The sequence below is a fragment of the Dermacentor silvarum genome, chromosome 7 (assembly GCF_013339745.2).
Source record: "Dermacentor silvarum isolate Dsil-2018 chromosome 7, BIME_Dsil_1.4, whole genome shotgun sequence".
Taxonomy (NCBI): Eukaryota; Metazoa; Arthropoda; class Arachnida; order Ixodida; family Ixodidae; genus Dermacentor; species Dermacentor silvarum.
This window is the reverse complement of record NC_051160.1, coordinates 126,998,750-127,021,387: the sequence shown is the minus strand read 5'-3', so window position 1 is coordinate 127,021,387 and position 22,638 is coordinate 126,998,750. Positions and strand designations below refer to the sequence as shown.

Genomic DNA, 22,638 nt, shown 5'->3' with positions numbered 1-22,638 from the left:
GTAAAACTGCCTACCACTAAAATGAATCCTTGGCGAAGAAAATTCGCAATGCAATGTCGTGTACGTGCCGAGAGGGCGCCACAGCGTTATGCGGCCAAGTAAAAAAATTTATAACACGCAAATGATTCAATTTTCCCGTCAGCTCCGAGTAGCCAGTGCCGGAGCGATCGGTGGGCAGGCATTATTCTATTCATTTCGGAACGTGGAACTCTGCGCCTATTCCTGTAAAACATCCGTTCGGCCTATTAATGCAGCTTTAATGCGTACACGTCACATTGAAGTGGTGAGTTCTCGTGGTTTGTGACGTCGCGTGGCTGACAAACAACAGAGACGCAGCCCGAAAACTTTTGACCAATCGTGGAGGGCTGATGGCGAAAAAATCGTACAATCAGAAATATTTATTTTCTTTTGTTCGATCTGATCATGCATAATCAGTGTGTACACATCATATCAGATCAGACGTTTTCGCCGTTTTCCTGACGTCGCATGACAGACAAGTGGGGGTGGCCCGAAAAAGTTTTGACCAATCATGGAGGACTGATTGCAGAAATGTGATAGAAAAAGTTTGGAATAGCTTTACGTTATAGCTCCCCAGGACTATTTTTTAGTAATTTCTGCCGTCGCTCATATACACACACTATCGCAATTCGACTGTACCAGCTCCTGCGACCACACCATACTAAAATATATTTTCCTGCCAAGCATTTAATGGTGTAGAACTTGCACGATGAAAGAAATTTTAGATCTTGCGTATTTATTACTTTTCCTAAAAACAAAATACATGTGTATATGGAGGCAATAACTTAACGCATCATGCTTTCATTAATCACAACCTACTATCCAGGTACCTCAACGCCCTGGGAGACATCCAGGATTTGGAACACGTCCTGGGACGGGAGGAAGATTTGTATTCAATCGACCAGATACTGGCTTGTTCAGCTCTGGTCAAGGTCGTCGGAGACTCCGAGGGCCTGTATTTTGGTCACGATGCGTGGTTCCTTTATCGCGGCATGTTGCGCTTCCAGAAACATTACATTTTCCCCTGGCATCTCACGGCTCTTCAGAAGGAACCAGGTAGGACGAGCTCGCTGGCAAGATGCATGAGGGAAAGCGTGGCTTGTTGCCGGAGGGTGATGGATATATTTGCATATAAGTGTTCGAAAATTACCTGATAAATTTCGGGGGAAACCACTTTTCTCGGCGAGGACGCCGAAAGAAACAGTGCTACGTAACCGAAACTTGACATTCACCGGAAAGTAGCAGAACGCAATGTTTCAAACGCACGTGTTTTGCTCTGATAGAAGGTTCGCCGTTTACCATGCCGCTGTGGTCTAGACGTTCAATTCGGCGCGACTGCGTTTTCAAGCTAATCGCTCTGGCAACATTTGCATCCTTTGCATCACCGACTTCAAGTAGTGTGCATTTTACCCATAATTCGATACGGTCGTGTTTGAAAAGTGCTACTCCTGTGGGATTAATGAAATTGGCTTGGAGTGAGTTTGCAGGTTGATCCTATTCATGTCCATTAATTTTGTCACGTTCTAGGAAATTTGAAGTATTTAGTCCTATAGTAAAAAAAGTGGTAATAGACTGACACGATTATTCACTTTATATTTTTGTGGACATTTTCCAGCCAGCAGAAGATGGAGTCGTCAAACGAGCTGTGTGTTTTCTTTGAGCTCATACTTGTGATCGAGCATAAATGCATGGTGCGACAACGTCACAGTTATGGTTTAATGCGGATGATTAGCGCCACCGCAAAAAAAGTTGTGACTGCGTCTCGGCAAAGGTGTAGTCATCATCATCGTCAGCCTATATTTTATGTCCACTACACGACGAAGGCCTCTTCCTGTGATGTCCAATTATCCCTGTCTTGCGCTACCCGATTCCAACTAGCGCCTGCAAATTTCATAACTTCATCGCCCCACCTAGTTTTCTGCCGCCCTCGACTGTGCTTCCCTTTTCTTGGTATGCTTTATGTAACTCTAATGGTCAGCCGGTTATCCATCCCACGCATTACATGGCCTCCCCAGCTCCTTTTTTTCCGCTTAATGTCGACTAGAATATTGGCTATCCCCGTTTGTTTACTGATCCACACCGCTCTCTTCCTGTCTTTTAACGTTAGGCCTAACATTTTTCGTTATATCGCTCTTTGTGTGGTCCTTAACTTGTTCTTGAGCTTCTTTGTTAACCTCCAAGTTTCTGCCCCATATGTTAGCACCGGTAGAATGCAATGAATCTACACTTTTCTTTTCAACGACAGTGGTAAACTCCCAGTCAGGATTTGGCAATGCCTGCCGTATGCAATCCAACCCAATTTTATTCTTCTGCAAATTTCTTTCTCGTGATCAGGGTCCCCTGTGAGCAATTGACCTAGATAAACGTACTCCTTTACAGACTCTAGACTCGAGCCTCGAGTTAAAAAAAGAAGTAGCTTGTCATTACGATTGGGAACTTGCTTGTTATTGACAAGTGGGTAATGTACATTCTGACCAGGGGCGGTATTTCGTAAGAGTCTACCTAGTGGACTCTCCGTTTCGGCTGTCGCTGATTGGCTGCTGCTTGACGTGCAGGAAGGAGACTGGCTGGCACCTTCCTGCACGTAAAGCAGCAGCCAATCAGCGACAGCCGAAATGGACAGTCCACTAGGTAGACTCTTACAGTATACCGCCCCTGAACTTGACTTTGGACTTTCGACGTAGGTGATGAAATGGCTCAAGGGTGAGGAGGAGGTAAACCAGGCATGTGCCCCCTCCTCGCCCCCCCCCCCCGCCTCCTCTAAAAGAGAAACATGGCCGAGTTTATCCTGGAAATTCATTTCAAGTGGACGCCACCTGCTACAATTCGTAAATTGCAATGTGTAAAACATTTACCTATGAAGTTAATATGTAAATTTTTGTTAATAACTTGAATATGTGTTTCGATTTGTCGTGCTACTAATGTCCGCCCTTCGAGTAACCCAGCTCTACAATAAGAATTATGCTACCTACCGCAGACGATTTTTAAAAATTCCGTAAACTTAAAAAGTAACGCCCTGGATATGTGAGGTCCATGCAGAAGCAATTATTGAATCAACTTTCATTGTTGCACTCAATGTAATTACCTTACCCTAGCATTGGGGTGAAAAGTTCATTTCTGTTATCTATCCCTAGTCTATGGTTCAAAAGGGTTCCTCTCTGCCTTAATATTTCAGGGTGGCTCCACTACCTAAAAGATCACTTTTTTTTCATTTTTCTTCTAGTTGTCTCATTATAGACTATTTTCGCGCTGTTTTGCTGTGCCCTTTTACAAGTTGTCGCGTGGGCCGGGCGCAGAATCAAGATGTGCTTCCTTTGTATTAAATCTCGTCAATGCAGCTGGCAAGCGCTGAGCACAATTATCCAGAGCGCGGTAGCAGCGCCGTCAGATCCCCGCTGATTTATTCCCGGCGAACACGAGCATGCCCTCTAGCTTATTAAATTGCACATTTACGCTCGCTGGATTTACAAGACCCTGACGCATAACTCACAACATTAAACTGACACTAATAGCATGTATTTTGGATGATTTTTTTTTCAGAGGATGTCGTTCCAGGCCACACGTGGACCATATCTTCATACCCTGGGATGCTCATGTCGTGGGACAGCTTTTACCTTACATCGGGAGGGCTCGTAAGCTCTGCATTATTTTCAAATTTTAACTTTAGGTCAGAATCTTTCAGTTCATTAGGAATTGCAGAAATGTACATCAAGCCCTTTTATAGTAGGAAATTGCAAAAACGGTGTCGGCTAATGTGCTCTGTGGCGTGAGATATCTGCGATTGTTAGTCCAAACCGCGAGTCGCCCTAGATTTCATGCATATGCATCTTGTTCATGCCTTCTTTCACTGTTCATATTTGTTTGAAAGTGCGACATTGAAGATCTCATGGAATCTCGTGAACTGTTTTCGTCACAGATGTCAGCCATAAATTTCGCGCCCGTGAATAGGCGGGAACTCATTGTTTTATTGAAGTGACGCCATCTTCGCTAAAACAATGTAATGTTGAAAACGTTTGCGAAACAAATGATAGAGTCAGGCTACTCTATTGCTGAAAGTTGAGTATGTTGAAATGGAATGTTCTCGCCTTGAAACGCCCGATTGCGACATAAGAACTGTGAATACATATGTCGCCGCAGACGTGCAGTGATCAAGCATGTGCGTATGCGACATTAAGCTTTTATCTTTATAAGCAAGGCATGGCCCGCCGCATTTGTTTAGTGGCTATGGCATTGCGAGCTCGGCGATCGTATGGTTCCCCGCGTACGTCATCACGGAAGACGACGCGCTCCCGAACTTAAACGAGACGGCGCACCGAACGGCGCGAGACATAAACCGCCGCGCCGAATACGGCAACGCCTCTCGCGCGATAGTGAACACTGCTCGCGCAGAGCGGGACAGGCTCAATAGATACAATGACATAACCAAAGCATATCTAAACGCCAGAAGGATATACCCACCGCCATATTGAAAAGGAGGCGGGCCGTCACCTGGAGACAGCTCCCGGCGAACACTTTCCCTAACCCATTCCTTCTGAAACGTTTCTTCCAAGATAAGCATCAGGACAAGTGAAAATTGTGCTAGGAAGGGCCAGCAACACTGAAACACATGTTGTGGGAGTGCAGCGTAATTATAGAAAGGATAGCAGTTACACCGGGTACCATCTCGTCGAGGTGGGCCACCGCCCTGCGCAGCTCATACCTCGGCGTCCAGACGTGGGCAGTCCAGCAAGCCCGTGAGGCGGCGTTGAGGAAGGCCCTTGACGTCGCTCTGTGGAATACCTTTGCACGGGTTGCGTTAAACCTTGCCGGACGTTAAATAAAGTTGTATCCATCCATCCATGGCGTTGGGCTGCAGAGCTCAAAGTCGCGTGTTTGATCAACGCCGTGGCGGCCGCATTCTGGTGGGGAAAACGCAAGAATTTTAGTGTAGTTAGATTTACGCGTACGTTAAGGAACCCCACGTGGTGAAAATTAGTCTGGAGTCCCCAACTACGGCGTGCCTCATTGCCATATCGTGGATGTGGCACGTAAAAGTCCATAATTTATTTTGGCAAGGTTTGATAGCATAGAGATATTAACTGGGACATTAAAATAACTTCAGAGACCGCGATTCATCATTTGGGCCATGTACCATTACAAGAAACAGACAACCTACCCCGGCCAAAAAAAGCCAAAGAAACGATTAACCCTACACATTTCGGCCTCTAAATCAGTTAGGATTAGTTGAACTGTGAAAATCGATGGCTTAGTGCAAAATGAGTGAGAAAGAAATACCAAATTCGAAAGATATAGGACAATGTAAAGAATGGTGCAATCATGAAAAGAGCACGAAGTACACTAGGCAGTGGCAGGTAAGAAGAGTTTGCTGCCAGTGATAAACAGGCCGCCGTGAATTTTGATATTAGACCAAAGGCACATATCAATTCTACAGTGAATCGTACAGTGCCCAGGAAATTAAAGGAACCACCATTGGAAATAGCCGCAGAATGCATATGTCACTTGCAAGCGTAATGACGAATGTACTTACAAGAACTTTGCACGATATATACGAAAGCGTCGTTGAAATGTAGAATAATATTTGAATCAATGAAAGACTGCAAGATATATAGAACTCCAAAAGATTTGCCCCTTTTTGTGGTAATTCTCATGACCTCAAATACAACAGGGTGTCTAAATATCCCAGCATATTATTGATGCACGAGAAATGTCAAAGCACTGAAGAAAAATATCTATTATATCGTCCTACGTTTATTCATCAAATATTGTGTAATGCATCTTGGAGTAAAATATCGGTAACACCTCACTTCAGTGAAAACAGTGAACTGGCTGGGTTTAGATAATGCCATTCATGAATTAATCGCCTTTGTCCATCATTCAAGTTATTCATATATGGAATATAACCATGCAAGTGACCTCAAAATATTTATCGCATATTACAAAAAGAAACTAGACTCAGTAGAGTTAGCAGCAATCACGGAGGCACTCCGTAATCAAGCGGTGAAGCATACTTACCTAATTATGCTAATAAGCTTCTTCAAGGAGTGCATAGCTTCTACAGAAAACAATACGACAATTCTAGTTAACGGAAAGTGCATCTGACATGGAAAAACTCTCATAATTGATTTTTGCGTTCTGGCAAGGAGTATGCATGAGTGTATATTAGGACAGGGCTGATGTTTGAGGATTAGCCCGTTATCTCGGCTAGCTGCGAGCAGCAGAATGTATTATTTCTCTTTTTATAAACGCTAGTGACATATTCCAGATTACTCAAGTTATTCAAGAAGGGGTAATCTGTGGGTAGCTTTCAAAATTAAAATGCACAAAGCTAAGTGAATTTGCAGAACCCTGGCGCGAGAAGACCTCACAAGTGCAATTCAGCGTGACGTACCAGTAAAAGGAAAGAAACTTTTGTCAAATAACATTAAGTGCCAATAAATAGCCCCTATTAGAAGGCAATTTTCAGGGGGATCATTTATAGCTTGAAGCTCACGTCGTATGCGTGCTAAGTGATAAACAGTAGTTTGCCAATACGCTTGAATACAAACTTCATGTAATCAGCAGATCTTGTGAAAGCCTTTATAAGGAAGTCACTTTCGCGTGCCACTCCTTTTCGGAGACCAAAAATAACAAGCTAGGTCACCACTTTTACAGGCGATGGATTTTTACTCAGATCGTCACTCGTCATTATAGCATTTATCTAACACAAGAAGGTGCAGCGAATATAATTTAAGGTCTTATGCACGGATGTATGTAATGATAACGCGCGGTCCTTCATCTCGCCTTGCTCGAACAGCGAGCCACGTGAGAAAGCAATCACATCGGCCGCAGGGCTGAAGTCCTAAACTGCCCCATCGCGTTGTCTAATAACCGCAGGGTGAACGACTCAGCATATCGGCAGCTGTCCCAGTCACACATCAATTGTGAAAAGTATTCCTTAAGTCCTCCACCTATTAATTTTCCTCACAGACATGTCGTAAAACTTACGTTTGGTTCGAAGTCTCGACAGCCCAACATAACAGATAATAAATGTGCGTCCGGGAACATTCGCTTTCAAGTCGCTGTAACAGCATGCCTGTTTCATGGTTGAATGAAACAGGCATCATCAGGCAACTTTCAAAAGCCGTCAACACATTAAAAAAAACGAAGGCACTCGCAATACGCGTGGCAGCATCCGTGGTTACGGTGAAAGTAAGAAGCGCGCGAATTATAACTAGTAGTCCTACGCTGTTCGACTATTTGCCATATTCTTCCGTTCGACGATCAGTGAGCTCCTACAACAAAACAGCGTCATACAAAACTCACTGGTTACAGCCGAGCGCATTGAAACGCTTCGTGGGGGTGCATTTCTGCTTGACTGTAGCTCTTGGTGATACTAATAGGATACGCTATCCGTGGTCCCGATCGGGCGCCAGAGATGACTTGAAAACATGACAATTTGACCCAAGAAATGTATTTGATTCTGTCTTTAGAATTAAGCGAAAGCCGTGACCTTACCTTGTGGACAGCTCCATGTACTCGACGAAGCGTCGCTGTCTACATTGGGTGGGGCGCAGGTAGAAGGATTAAGCATTCGGATGGCGAAAACGTTGTGCAAAAATACGGCTAATCTTGGGCAGAAGTATAGAAGTGTCACGCTGCAGTGACGATTAACAATCGCAGTAGCCCAACGCATGTCATGAAACCAACTATTTATTGGGTGAAGCTGTGCCCAGCAAAACAAGCAACATTCAGCATATTGATAGCAAGCTCATTTTGTCAACTTTCCGGTAATACCGGCTTTTCTTAAGTCTTTGATTTGTTGACTATTGTATTTGTTTTCTATTTCTCTCCTACTTTGATGGGCTGTACCTGTTCTTCATCGTTCCTATATTTTTTTTTCTGCGTGATTCTAACATAAGTATAATGATGTATGCAATTTATGCAACTTAATGTTACGGGACGAGCAAAAAGGCACCCTAATAGTCCTGCGAAAAAAGCTTTCAGCGTTCCTGGACTGCATCTCCCTTTAAATTGCTGGTGTAAAACACGGAGTTTTATTTCGTGAACGTCACACAGGCCATCACGGAGACACAATTGTTGAACGACAATCGGGAGCTGCAGAAGCTGGTCACTCCCAGAGACGGAATCCTTGCATGGGTAAAGGCAGCAGTCTCCTCTCGCCTCGCCACGTCTGGTGAAGAGTGGGTGCGCACTATGGCTATGGAAAACAGCGGGACGTGAGTATTCCATGAGTGGAAGTCGCAGTTGAGTGAGAGGTGCATCTTTTTCGTCACCCAAATAGACCCAACTGTCTTCTTTTCTTCGGGCTAAACTTGATAAAAATCAGTATTGCAGTATTACAGCAGGGTCGCAGTCTTCATAAGGAACTAACGTGAGCAATAGAGTCAGGTACCCAGACCGCAGCTTCCCGCTGACATTTCTATGGCATGCTAACGGTGGGCACACTTTCATTTGATTAGAGACCTTACAGAGCACAAGTTGCCGAAAGCAAGGTCTGCCACGCCGGCACTCACGGGCACCACCTATTGCAAGTTACCAGCCACTGCAGTCGCGTGCACGAGGAAGATTATGAATGCTCTACTTTTTTAGGCACAATTGTCATCATAATTCTTCCCCCTGTTGAACCAAGTATTGTCTCGAGGATCTCCAATGGTTAAAAGGCCCGCTTCAGATGGAAATCTGAGCATTTTGTTTATAAATATGATTTTACACACGGTGAAGCCATCGCACGTGTTCTGTTTCATGCTGACCACAGGACCGCAGAACATTGGCGAGAATGGCAGCGTGCCAGCACTACTAATGTGATATCACGTCAGTAGGAGATCACGAGTCCATACAATCAAACAAAAGGCCATAGCCACTTCTTTCGTCTTTTGTTAAAGACGTCCCCTTTCAAAGGTAGCACGGGCCTTCTATAGACGATCACACATCACGTGATGCCACAGATCTTTCCGTAGTCTACGTAGTATTTAGCATATCCATCAAGACGCTGTCGCCGTCAATTTTGGTTACGCCTCCTTAAAGGGACAGTGGGCGTCTGTATCGATGCTCTGCTCCTTTCTTTACTTCTTGTGACGACATTGTATGTTTTGGGCCACAAAGACCTGCGCGTTCTACCAGAGCCAAGCCAGAGCTGGTTTGGCTCTCGTTTTACTAGAGCCAGAGCGCTGTCTATGTGGACAATCTTAGCCAATCTCCCAGAGTGGGTCCATGCCACCGGGTAGGTGCCCCAGTAGACAAGCAAAACAAGACACACTCAGTGAAGAAGTGGGCTTAAATAGCAGCCAAGTGTGGAGAGGAAGTTAAGTCAAGAGAATGGGATCAGAGCAAGTTTTGAAAGAGGAGAGTTATGCGGCATGTCAGTGAGAAGCTGAAGTGAAGACATTTCACTAAAAGAAGCCTGACAACGCCAATCAGTAAATCACAAAGAAAGCTTCCCTTATAACCAACTGACAAATATTTGTGGGATCCGCCAATTTTTCAAAAATCGCTCTACTCACCGCAGCAGTGTCATATGTAAAGATTAGACTACGTCATATACTGCGTTTTCAACTATTCTTATGTGGTGTTTGCACTACATATGCGAGCTTCTTTTATCCTTCTAATTTCTTTGCTTTATGTCCAACAGGATACCACCCCAAACTCCTAGAAGAAATTGACCCTTAACAGAGTCGCATATCTAGAGCAAACACCACATAAGAATAGCTGAAAACGCAGTATATGACGTCGTCTAATCTTGACATATCATACTGCTGCGGTGAGTAGAGCCAAGCAAACATTCCGTACAGAATCTACCTTGGTGTGACCTTCACTCGACTAGGAATCGGCCAGCGTGCGCATATGGAACATTATAATTAAACGCACTATGATTAACCAAGGGAACAAGAATTAAGTATCGCCAGTCAGCCTCTAGAGTCTGTACAGGAGTACGTTTAACTAGCTGAATTACTCACAGACGAGCCTGATAATGAGAAGGAAATTGACAGAATAAAAATAGGTTGGAGGGCATAAGGCAGGCATTACCAAATCCCGACTTGGAGCTTACCGCTCTCGTTGAAAAGAAAAGGGTACAATCATTGCATTGTACCGGTGCTAGCATATGTGGCAGAAACTTGAGTTTAACAAAGAAGCTAGAGAACAAGTTATGGAGCGCGCAGAGAGCGAAGGAACGAAACATATTAGGCGTAACGTTAAGACACAGAAAGAGGCCGACGTGGATCAGAGAACTAACGGGGATCGCCGATATGCCAGTTGACATTAAGAGAAAATTATGGAGCTGACCAGGCCATGGGAGGGTCGACAACCGGTGGACCATTACAGTTACAGAATGGGTGCTCTGGGAAGGGAAACGCAGTCGAGGACGGCAGAAAACTAGGTGGGATGATGAAATTGGTAAATTTGCGGGCGCAAATCGGAATCAGCAAGCGCAAGGCAGGGGTAACTGGAGATGGCAGGGAGAGGGCTTCGTCCTGCAGTGGACATAAAAATGGGTTGATGATGATGATGACTAATCACAAGCCGGACAGCATAGCAGGCACAGAGGGCCATATTCTCCTGTCAGTCTTGCTCTCCCGCGCGCGCTGTCTAATTATGCATCCGCAATCAAAGTTTTCATTTCATGTAGCAACCTCCAAGTGTTGTTAGCTATCTCATACTGCGTAGCGTGCGTTTTAAATGCGAAGCATTTCATGGTGAACATTTGCCACTTTGACAGTATTTATCTATCTATCTATCTATCTATCTATCTATCTATCTATCTATCTATCTATCTAGCCGCCCAAGTCTTGGTGCTGTCATGGTCGTATCGTTAACTTGGTATATTTACCAAAATTTACATACTATGACAAGAGTCTATGACGAACATAAATGATAGGTCATTACATGAATAATGTGACGGATGTAGAATGGATTTATCTACAATGAAAGGTGCAGAGAAGACATGGGACGGTCCGAAACAGCCGATGCCCGAAAAACCTCACGCCGCTTCTTCTGCTTCTTTTATTCTCTTCCGGTGCGGCGTTACAATATCATGTAGGTGGTGAAACAGCTGTCTTCGTCTTGGTGCTGTCACGGTCGTTTCGTTAAATTGGTAGGTACCTAACTTGGCTTAGTATGACAACAGTGTATGACGAACACAAATGATGGGTCATGACATCAGTGTCATAACATGCGTGTCATGTAGGTTATAAAACAGCCGCCTAAAATGACTATGACCCAGCTAAAAAACATTCACACAAAAAACCATTGAAATGGGTTCGGACGTTGGTACTAAGTGAAGGCAACACTAAAGGATGATGCTAGAAGTCATGAGCACGACTCAGCAAAATGACAATGACTCAGCAAAAAAAAAAGATTAACACTCAAAAACCACTGAAATGGGTTCGGGCGTGGGTACTAAGTGAACGAAAAGGCCAAAGGTCAATCGTGGAAGTCATAGTCATGAGTATGGCTAAGGCATTCGCCTTATGGTCTCCTAGGCGTTGCAAAAGGGACTCACGAGGACTCATAACGTAAATGTCATGACATGCGTGTCATGTAGGTCATGAAAAAGCCGCCTACGTCTTGGTACTCTTATGGTCGGTTCGTCAACTTGGTAGGCACCCCGCACACTGCTTCGCATCACATCGATTCCCACAGGCCGTGGGATCTGCCGGTTTTTCTTTTTTTTTGGGGGGGGTGGGGGTGGGGGGGAGGGGAGATGCTTGTCTGCTGCATATGATATCGAAGATATGGTGTGGCTTGCTGGAAGCCATCGGAGGGAAAACATTGCCTGAAGATGTGGTTAGAGGCCAACTGCAAGAAAAATGTTTCAGCGCCTCAAAAGCCCGTTTCAGGTCATTTATGCCTACAGTAGGCTCTGTGCAAAAGTTTGCGCTTTAAATACGAACGGATGCGCCACAAAACGCTCGCAGAAATTAGATTTTTTTCATACGACACTGAAAAAAAAAGAACGCCCGCATTAGCCACTCGCCGGAAGTGACGTACGATGTACACCATGAAGAACCAGCGCCCATGTCATTTGCTTCTCTTAGTTGTACCGTTCCCTTGTATCAGCAAACAGGTTTCGTACGTCTGCTAGCCATTAAGTTAGTGTACTCCTAGCTGCTTTGTGCGCTGTGTCCATGCCGTTGCGCCCCCGCGATGTTCTTTTCATGCGAAGCATGCTTGTCGAACGCATGCCGGTTTTGCGGTTAACTGTCTGCGTTCAACGAACAGAGTATCGATGCGGGTTCAAATACGAGGAGCGCATTCAAGCTGAGGGACATAAGCTACCTTGGACCTACGGCGGCAATAACCGCCACCTGTAGTAAAGGAGCAGAATCAGCTGAGGCTTGGCGCAAATGGCGCGTAATGTTTCGCACGTTTCAATTTGTCGCCATCGCATTCTGGCATCATTTGCCACCTCATGTAGAGATTATGCTCTCTAAATGTAGCCGGTGCAGCTTCATCATAGAGTGAATATAATATACTCTAAAGTAAAAGGTCCTGCATAAAACTCAGTAGCCGCAAGGGCACCGCCATGTTTCTACTCAGTGCAGGCGCGCAGGCACAGAGGACGAGATGCGATTCTGAAGAGACGCGCAATCAACGTGTTCCCGATCCCCTCCTCCGTATGGTGGCGCCATCTAGTTCAGGCACCTGCAATCGCATCCTTTCACGCATCGTCATTATTCCAACAAAATGATATAATAGCCAGCGAATGTTTCTCAAAACTATACGGAATAGACTTCTCACTTTCTCATACGTACATACTGCGTGTTGTTTTCATCATATTTTGATTCTTGTAGGCGTTACGAATATCAGAGGTGGCAACATGGCAACACTCGTGTTCGAGTACTTGTTCGTGCACCCGACAGCCACGCAACGCGTCGGCATTGTTGCAACAAGTCGAATCGCGTGCGGAACAACGAGCAAGCAAGCCAACAGATAAACCGATTAACCAGCAAATGTGGCGTGAGAGATGTGCCTGCTTGCCTAGGCAGTCCCGTACGGTTCTGGAACCTTCGCCATATCGGCATCACTACCGCTCGCCGCCAGGTGCTCGCGTCGTCTGTTTACGCGCTATTTAAAGAGGCCCTGAAGCACCCATTGGGCTTGCTGATATAATATAGTCCGCGGGTAGCATACGCTGCTGTGAAAATCTCAGCCAAGTTTTGCTGTCGTGCGCCGTGCGTGGCGCTCGCAAGCGGAGCGCGAAGTTACTTTTCTCTCAAACGCCCTCTTTTCAAACAGTAGCCCACTCCTCACTGTCTTCTGGATGCCTTATTTGGTAATAATACGTGGCTGCTATTGGTCACTGCGGTCGGCTACACCGCGACCGCTGTGGGGCGCCACCACGAGTACACTGGCTATGCGCACTGAGGCTTGGTGAGGACAACCGCGTTTGGCTTACGTTTAGCGCGTCGTAAGCCCCAAAATCGGAAGTCGTGGCGTCTACTTTAAGATCCAAAATTAAATCTGAACTGCGTGCCATAGAAGGCGGAGCGTTGTAGCCAGGCTCCCTGAGGCCACGCTCCACTTCGCCGTAGCCTGTGCAGTGCAAGGCATTCAAGAAGGAACGGGAGCACAGCGGAGGCCGTGTTTGATTGCCAATAACTGCCCTTCTACTGAACGCATTGAGGTACTCTTTACGGCAAAGTTTTTCAGCCTATTTTCACTCCAAATGCCTTTCACCACTTGTATAAAAAATGGCTCAGGCACCTTTAAAGGTTGCTAGTAAGAAATTTGCACAATTACCAGCCCTGCGGTTTGTCAAGATTACTTTTGTAACATATAATCTGCATTTACAGGCAATATTACCCACTTTTTGTTGCAGTTGTGTTAAAGTTGCCTTTAGGTTCATGGTATGACGGCACAGCTGCTAGAATGGCTACTGAAATTCGGGATTTCGTAAAAACCGTAGTATTTATATACGTATCTGGACAAACGTATACGATTTTCCTGTTCATGCTAAAACTTCTCATCCATTGCCCCCTTTCTTTGTCCAGTGTAAAGTAGCAGCTTACGGCACTCTGGTTTAGGCCGAAATACAGTCTTTTTTTTTTCGTGCAGTCAATTAGCGACGTTTCAGCCTGTGCAGTGCTATCAGTCCGAAATATTATTGCGCTTATTTTCCTTGCAGAGGCAACACTCAAAATTTAGTCCTAGACTATAAGCTCTTCAGTCCTGGAAAGCCTATCAGCAACGGGACACTTTTGCTCCTGGAGCGAATGCCGTGAGTACAGAATTGTTCAGTTTCTTTTTCAGAGTCCTCTACTAACTCATTCCATATTAGGATTGCTAGAGAAAACTTGGTATTAGTGTCTTGGTGCGGCGTACCCATTGCCACTCAGCTTTCCTAGAGAAAACTTTTGGAGCGACAAATAGACATGATTTGCCATGCTCCGTTAACGGCGCGCCGCAACTTAGGTCCAGTGCCCGGGAATTCAACAGAACAGCGGGTTTTTATGTATTGTTCAAATACCTATCAGAAATTTGTCTAATCGCAAAGCTTTAAAGATTCACCATTTCATATCGAAAAGCCTAAACGTTTATGACCCGCCATCTCACCTGTAAATATTAGTATCAGGTGCACTTGCGCATTTCTATTTTTTTACTCTCCTTTTTTTCACTCTCCTCTGGAATCGTTTAATCCCATCACCCATCCGTAACAGAGCAGCGTGCCAGCAGGTATATACGCAGCGGCAAAAATCTATATTTTTCTAATAATGAGCCTCTTTCTCTCCAAAAATTACTGACTGTGCCACGAGATGGTCTTAGACTACAACAGCTTACAACAGACTGTCGACATGTGATGGTGTTCGAAGTTTTCTGGTTGATTCTTACTACAGACTCCAGGTAGTGAGACAGCTGGTCCAGTACTCAACAAGTCTCACTAAATGCTAGCGGACGGTTTAAATGCGCTTACGACGAGTTTAGAACAAGGAAATGAGGTTTAAAATATATTTACAGGGATATTTACAATTTGGCAACTGGCATACAAAACATACAAGCGTCCTCAGCTTCGTCTCGGGCAGCGCTTGATAACATGACCCAGGCGGCGAAGGCACTGTCCCGGTGCTGGATAGATCATCCGAGTTCTATCGCTTAAGGCAGGTGACGTGTACAGCATCGGTGGAAGGTCGAGACGTGGTGGAATCGAGGGGCGTTATTTCGTACGTTACGTCGGTCACTCGGCGCCCGAACCGGTACGGGCCAGAGTAAGGCGAAATCAACTTTTCGCAAACGCCAACTCGTCGTGACGGTGTCCAAAGAAGGACCCTATCACCAGGGTTTAAGTGGGCATTGCGGTGGCGGGCATCATTGAAGAGTCGTTGCTTGTTCTGCGAAGCGGTAAGGCGCAGGCGTGCAATCTGGCCAGCCTCTACAGCTCTTAAGATGGCGTCATGGGCGGGCGTATTCTGACGACGAGTCGAGAACGACGTGAAGGTGGGTGTCAAATGGCAGCGTGGGATTTCTTCCGTACAAGAAGTAAAACGGACAAAAAACAGCAGAGTCATGTCGGGAGGAATTATAAGCAAATGTTACGAAGGGCAGAGTGGCGTCCCAGTTAGGATGGTCGGTGGAAACATACATAGCAAGCATGTCTTTGATAGTTCTATTAAGACGCTCTGTGAGGCCGTTAGTCTGAGGGTAGTACGCCGTTGTCAACTTGTGCCTTGTAGCGCAGGAGTGCAAGAGGTCCTGGACAACCTTCGATGTGAAATAGTTACCCCGGTCTGTGAGGAACTGTCGAGGAGCGCCGTGGTGAAGTATAGCGTGTTCGAGCAAGAAGTCGGTGACGTCGGTTGCACAGCTGGTTGGAAGCGCCCGAGCGATCGCGTACCGGGTCGTGTAGTCGGTAGCGATTGCTATCCACTTACGGCTCGGCTCGGCACGTCAAGGGGTTGAAGGCGGCCAGCTGGGAGTACTGCTCGTCTCTTGTGGCACTGGCACTTTTCACAGGAAGCTACGTTACGGCAGAGGAGACGGTAAATACCGGCCAAAACAAACGATGCCGAACACGGTCATACGTCCTAGAGACTCCGAGGTGACCCGCGGTACGCACATCATGCAGCTGTGTGAGGACAGTTTGACGCATGTTGTAGGAATAACCAAGAGCAGTTCAGGACCGTCAGGGTGCATGTTGTAGCGGTATAAGACGCCATCCTACCGCACAAACATATGCAGAGAAGCGAAATGTGTCTCAGACGTCAGCCGAAGAATGACGTCTTGCAAGTAGGGGTCATGGCGTTGCTCATCTTCGATGTTCTGAAACGTAGTAAGCGACAGCACGCAGGTATACTCGCAGCTGTCGGGAAGCTCCGGCGGGTCTACTGGATGGCGCGACAAGCAATCAGCATCTTCATGCAATCGGCCGCTGTTATGCACAACGGTGTATGAGTAATCTTGGACTCGTAGCGCCCACCGACCGAGACGTCCAGTAGGATCCTATAGGGATGAAATCCCGCATAAAGCATAATGGACGGTGGCAACTGTGAACGGCTGGCCGTACAAGTAGGGGCGAAATTTACCCACTGCCTAAACGAGGGCAAGGCACTCGCGTTCAGTAATGGAATAATTACGCTCCGCTTGGAACAGAAGACAGCTAGCGTACGCAATAACACGGTCGCAACCATTCTGGCGCTGCGCCAGAACAGCATTGATTCAGTAACCCCTGGCAGTCGGTACCACTTCCGTTGGAGCGGTCACGTCAAAACTGGCTAAGAACTGGTGGTGAATTGATCCGCACGGTAAGCTCAGCGAACGCAGTAGCTTGCGCCGGACCCCAGACAAAAACCGCGTCTTTTTTTAGAAGTTGTGCGAGAGGGCACGCAACATTAGCGAAATTGCGTACGAACCGGCGGAAGTATGAGCAGAGGTCCACAAAGCTGCGAACGTCGTTGGCACAGGTCGGCATGGGAAATTCTTGATGGCGCGAACTTTCTAATGATCGGGGCGGACACGGGCAAGAATCTTCGAGGTGTCCGAGCACAGTAAGTTGGCGGCCGCCGAAGTGGCATTTTGTTGAACTGAGCTGAATCCCAGCCTTGGGGAAAACAGAAATAATTGTCGAAAAACACTTGAGGTGCGTGACAAAGTTGGAGAAAAGACAATAATATCATCCAGGTAGCACAGGTAGATTGACCACTTTAAACCGTGAAGGAGAGCGTCCTTCATACGTTCAAAGGTAGCCGGGGCATTACATAAACCGAACGTCATCACATTAAACTGATAGAGGCCATCAGGTGTAATAGATGCGGTCTTTTCACGGTCCATGCCGTCAAATGCAATCTGCCAGTACCCGGAGAAAAAGTCTGTCGAAGAAAAATATTTCGCACCATGTAAACAATCGAGGGCGTCATCTATCCGCGGCAGGGGATACACGTCGTTTTTGTTACATTGTTGAGATGGCGATAGTCGACACAGAAGCGCCAGCTGTCATCTTTCTTTCTCACGAGCACGCTCAGGGAAGCCCAGGGCTACAAGAAGGCTCAATGATATCTCGGGAAAGCATCTTGTCCACTTCCTTCCGTATGACTTGGCGCTCAGTAGGGGAGACGCGGTAGGGCTGTCGGCAGGTTGGGCTGGCGTCACCGGTGTGTATCCGATGTCTCACAACGGACGTTTGACCCTGGTGTCCGGTCATTCGAGATCGAAAATGTCCCGGCACGAGGCGAGAAGGCAATGAAGTGCGTCCGCACGGTGGGCCGGAAGGTCAGGAGCGATCATTGTCGAGAAAGGTTCTAATGGTCGGGTTGTAGGGTCCGAACAAGCGTTCTCCAATGCCTGGCGGCGAGCTGGGACTGCCAGGCGGGTGTCGGGCATTGCGATAGCTCTGCTAGGGCTGCGTGTTCCAATAACTGCGACAATGGCGAAAAATATGTCCAACGCGTCCACAACAGAAGCACACAGGCCTATCATCAGAAGTGAGCCATTCCTTCGGGTTCCGATAACGAGGACGAGCGTACGAACTTCGTAGTAGATCAGGTACGCCGGGTGAGTGGTAGTCGGGACTGTGGGCTGGGCTCGGTGAACGGAGTCCGAAATTAGCCAACTCTTGCCGTACAACGGTCTGGATTACGGATATTGTTGGCGGCACAGGTGGGAAATGGAGGTCCTCACAGGTAGATGTTGCAGCCGTATTAGGAAGGCGAGAAAAGTTGTGAGCAATGCGACGGCTTTTGGCTTCTTCGAATCGGTGGCATTTAGCAATGATGTCCTGCACTGTCAATGACTTCTTGCAAACGAGGAGCGTAAACGCGTCATCCGCGATTCCTTTAAGGATGTGCGCGACCTTTCCCGCTTCCGGAATCTTCTCGTCAACCTTCGCCACAAAGAGCAAGCACGTCCTGAATATATGTCACATAGGACTCAGTGTACGCCTGAACTCGGCACGCAAGGTCTTTCTACGCGGCACGCCGGCGGCCAACAGGCTTGTCAAACAAATCAGTGACCTTTTGCTTGTACAGGTCCCAGCTGGTGAGTTCCTCTTCGTGAGGCTCGAACCTAGACGCGTCCCGTTCCCACCAGGTAAAATAGTAGGTTAGCGAGCATGACGGTCTGGTCCAGTGATTGCTCGCGCTCATCCGTTCGTAGAGTGGAAGCCAGTTTTCAATGTCGGTGTTGTCTGTGCCAGGAAAGGTGCCAGGGTCGCGCGGTTGTGCCAGGATGACGGTTAGCGTGATTTGCGATCTGCCCGAAACATTCTCGCATTGAGTTAATGACATTGTTAATGCGGCCAAGAGCGCCCGCTGCGTCAATCCGTTGTACTTCTTGGAGTACCGCGCACCTCCACCAAAATGTTACCAAAAATATATTTACAGCGGATATTTACAATGTGGCCACTGGCATACAAAACATAAAATATGGCCAAACTAATCCGCGGGACATCAGAGAGCGTCGTCGTCTTCCGTACTGTCCTCAGCTTCGTCTCGGGCAGTGCTTGGTAACAATATATTTAAATGACAGCGATCTCTAGAACAATGTTGCTTGGGAAAGCCCGAGGACGACAGAGGTAGACATGCACCTGCTAAGGCGAGGAGCAGCTGGAAAGGCGGTGCTTGCGTGATATTCCATGGGAACAATAGGGATTCGGGTTGTGACGGGATGTCTAGCGTCTAGCTGTACTGTAATACCGGTGATCGCGATTAAAAGTGCGCCGTGTGGCACCCGTATAAAATTGCTTGTGCTTTTTGCTGTACTCCTTCTGTGCTGTGTGACCGGGACCGCCGTGATTTGTGGGCTCAGTAAGAATGGGGCCAGACGCTGGGGAGCCGAGGGACGGGAAGCATAAGAAATAGTCCATTGAATGTTGATTAGGATTACAGAAACCTGCGAGATATTCCTTTTTGAAAATCCTAGCATATCTTTAACGGACGTGTACCATTTATAGGACGAGCATTTTCATCACATTTGAAACTGCAGATTTATAATGTTTTTCGTACTTCTGTTGGTCAGTTTTAGATTGATTATTTCATTTTAATTTTATTTTATAGATACTGAGAACCACGCTTGTGGTCCAAGCAGGAGGGTATTTTTGTGCACGAACTCCAATTCGTGTACAAAAAAAAACATTAGCATCAAATATACTTGTAGCACAGCTTATGCATTAATTTTTTATTCCTGACTGTGCGCTGATGTTATATGCTTTCAGAGGGATTGCCAAATATGAAGATATAAGTCACGTGCTTCGAGACAGTAAATATTTTGCTGGCTATAACTTGCCGTAAGTATTCATTTACCTCAGAGCGGTTCCTGTGGTTACCACTGGATTTAAAAAATCGCAGATGAAGATTCGAAGCTGGTTCGGATATTATGGAATGTTTATGCCGCGCATAAAAGCGATGTTTTAAGGGCATTTCTCTTCTTCCCGTAAGAAATAGAACTGCATCGAGAGCTGAAACGAACTCGAATTACTAAAAGCATAATATATGTCAGTAGATTACTTGCTTTGCTGTAATATCTTCATTCCTGCTGGCGGTAGTGATAGCTTACAAATTGAAATAATTGTATGCCCTGAAAAGAAGTTCATCTGCTAGAAATTAGCAGATATTTCCACATCAAGAACTTAGGCTGGTTCGATCCTTTTTTCAGACACGTCAAGCTTCATTAAATTCAGGCTGCAATGAGCATTACATGCATAGTTGGAGCGAATGATCTGGCGTTGCCTGCAAGGTCACTTACTTCAATTACATGGAATTAAGCAAATTTCTTTTTTTTCGCTTTCAGATATTTTCCTGAAATATTCACAATTACATTACAAGCGGAGAAGGTGGAGAAATATGGCGACTACTACTCCTACGAAAACAGCCCCCGCGCTAAGATGTTCCGAAGAGACAATGGCAACCTTACAGACATGGACTCTGTTGTGGACGTACCTGAGGTAGGTGCAAGCCTGTGAAGATAACTCACCTGCCGAAGCTGGCTGATCATTAATTATGAACGCGAGTCGACCAACCCACTATACCTCTTTTACGGTGATTTGCACGCTGCTGAATAGCTGTCAAAATGTTATCGCTACGTTCTGCGTATGAAGTAACTGTGAATGATATCATAGAACGTGCCTGTATTACACAATACATAGCCACAACAATCGTATTTCTTCCATCATTTGTAAAATTGCCCTTAAATAACCGCTCTTTTGTTTAGCCTGCCATGCTATAGAATTGAAGCAGCGATTCCTCTAAATCACCTTAGGTCGATTTCGAGAAGAGAATGGGTATGCATTTTCACCGTTCTTCCAGCATTAACTTCTTACGTCTGTCCTTGGTGTCTTGAATCTTGTTCTTGGTGTACTTTCTCTTTAGATCACGACACTTTGCAGTATAGCCTATAGTTGATGTAATGATTGTAAATGTAAAGTACTCCTCCCCCCTGTAGCTGCGTCCAGCCTCTTCATATATGTTTGCCCTATTCATTTACCAGCTTGTTAAATTTTCGAGCTGCAGCCTAGACAAATTAATAGTATCTATTAATGAGGGATACCGACTTCATGCGCACTTTTCCCAGATACAACGACTACAAGAACGATCCATTGTCGCAATGCAACTGCACCCCACCGTACAATCCAGTCTACGCCATCGCAGCGCGCACCGACTTGCTCGATGCCAACGGACAGTACGACGTCCCAGGGATGAACCGGCGGGCTGTCGGTGGCATTGACGCCAAGGTAATCGTATATAGTACAATATGAGGTTACTAGGTTCTACACGGACTGACACAGTGCTAACGTGCTATTGGTTTCACGAAAACGGGATATCAATTCTGTATTATTGTAAAGGAAAAACATTCAAATTAACTGCTGGCCTCTATTTCAGCATTGACAATTGCGAGTGGAACCAGGGTCGCAAAACTTCATCAGCGAAAGTGGTCGCGTTCGTAGTGGGCGTAAAGCTGATTGCCTACTTTACACTCACCGGTGCCTATGGATTACTTCATAGAAGCGCAAAGATGCGTACAGTGCTATATTAATAGGTCATCCTAGTTGCGTCAGTCGCAGTGCTGATCTGATCGCGAGCGACCTTTGCGACAGACGGTAACGGTAACTCTTGCTTTCCTAGTTAGCCCGAGCGAAAAGGGCCCGGATACGCTAGCATGTGATTATCATCTTGTCATCCCGCCTTATCTTTAGATGCGATCACGAGGTACATAAGCAATCTCATGCTAGAGAACTTGTCATTTCGTATTTTGATTTGTTCGCCAATCGCACAATTTGTTGCGTATGACACCCCTCATCATGCAGTGGTATGGAATACCTGGTTCTTATTTGGCCTCCTAGCTCAATCTCTATCGCGTTCAAATGTGATTTCTGTATTATATATTTGCCGTAAATGACTAAGTTGTCACTGAAGCATTAAACAATGTCACCTTCGAGGCAGTGTAGCTGGCCGGCTGATGCAAAACTACAGTGTGCTTTAGAGTGAACGCACGTGCGTAGAGGATTATTGCTTCATAAATTATGTGTCGTGGCGTACCCTGAGACATATAACTAGTACTTAACAGGAAGTACGGCGGTTCAGAAACAAGATCCGTGGTGGAGAACACATAGATAAATTGATGTAGATTAATAACACTCTGCAAAGAAGGACTGTGACTGTCTCTTTAATCGCCCTAGCTGTGTTTCTGCACGTATGTAGGTGACAAGTCATGAACTGTTTCCTTCGCTGGAGTTTGTCGGCGAGAGTGGTCCCACGTGGAACACCCAGCCACCCTTCCAGTGGAGCACCAGCGGACTGGCAGGCAGCCACGTCGGGCAACCAGACAAATGGAAGTTCAAGCCTGTTCATCACAAATGGAAACCGGCGAGGCGCACCAGCGCAAGCAGCTGAGCATCGGCAAGAACGGTCGCGTTTCGGTGGCTAATCGGTCACTTTGCACAAATAAAGTCATACTCTCGCGCTTGATATGATGTTCCTTAATAAAGCAGCCGGTCAAGTCTACGGCATTTAGAAAAAATAATTATCTCTCGGCAGTGGTTGAAACTGCAAGAACCCTGATATAGTCTATGGACCTAAAGGTCGATTGTTTTCTCTAATTTCCATGCAAAGTTGAGAGTGCCCATATGAGTTACGTAGTTGGTGACCTATCCTGGCGAACAAACAGCGCAAAGAGGAGCCGACGGCTGAAAGACACATGACA

General features: G+C 46.2%; 1 protein-coding gene across 1 annotated transcript in view; it reads left to right on the top strand.

Annotated features, from left to right (window-relative positions):
* Nucleotides 1–22,379, top strand: part of LOC119459162 (putative phospholipase B-like 2) — a 554,157-nt gene extending 531,778 nt beyond the window's left edge. Inside the window, exon 7 of the mRNA XM_049671201.1 lies at nt 22,137–22,379. Coding sequence (XP_049527158.1) covers nt 22,137–22,328 — 192 coding nt within the window. The 3' untranslated portion in view covers nt 22,329–22,379. The remainder of the gene's footprint in view (nt 1–22,136) is intronic.
* The last annotated feature ends 259 nt before the right edge of the window (nt 22,380–22,638 follow it).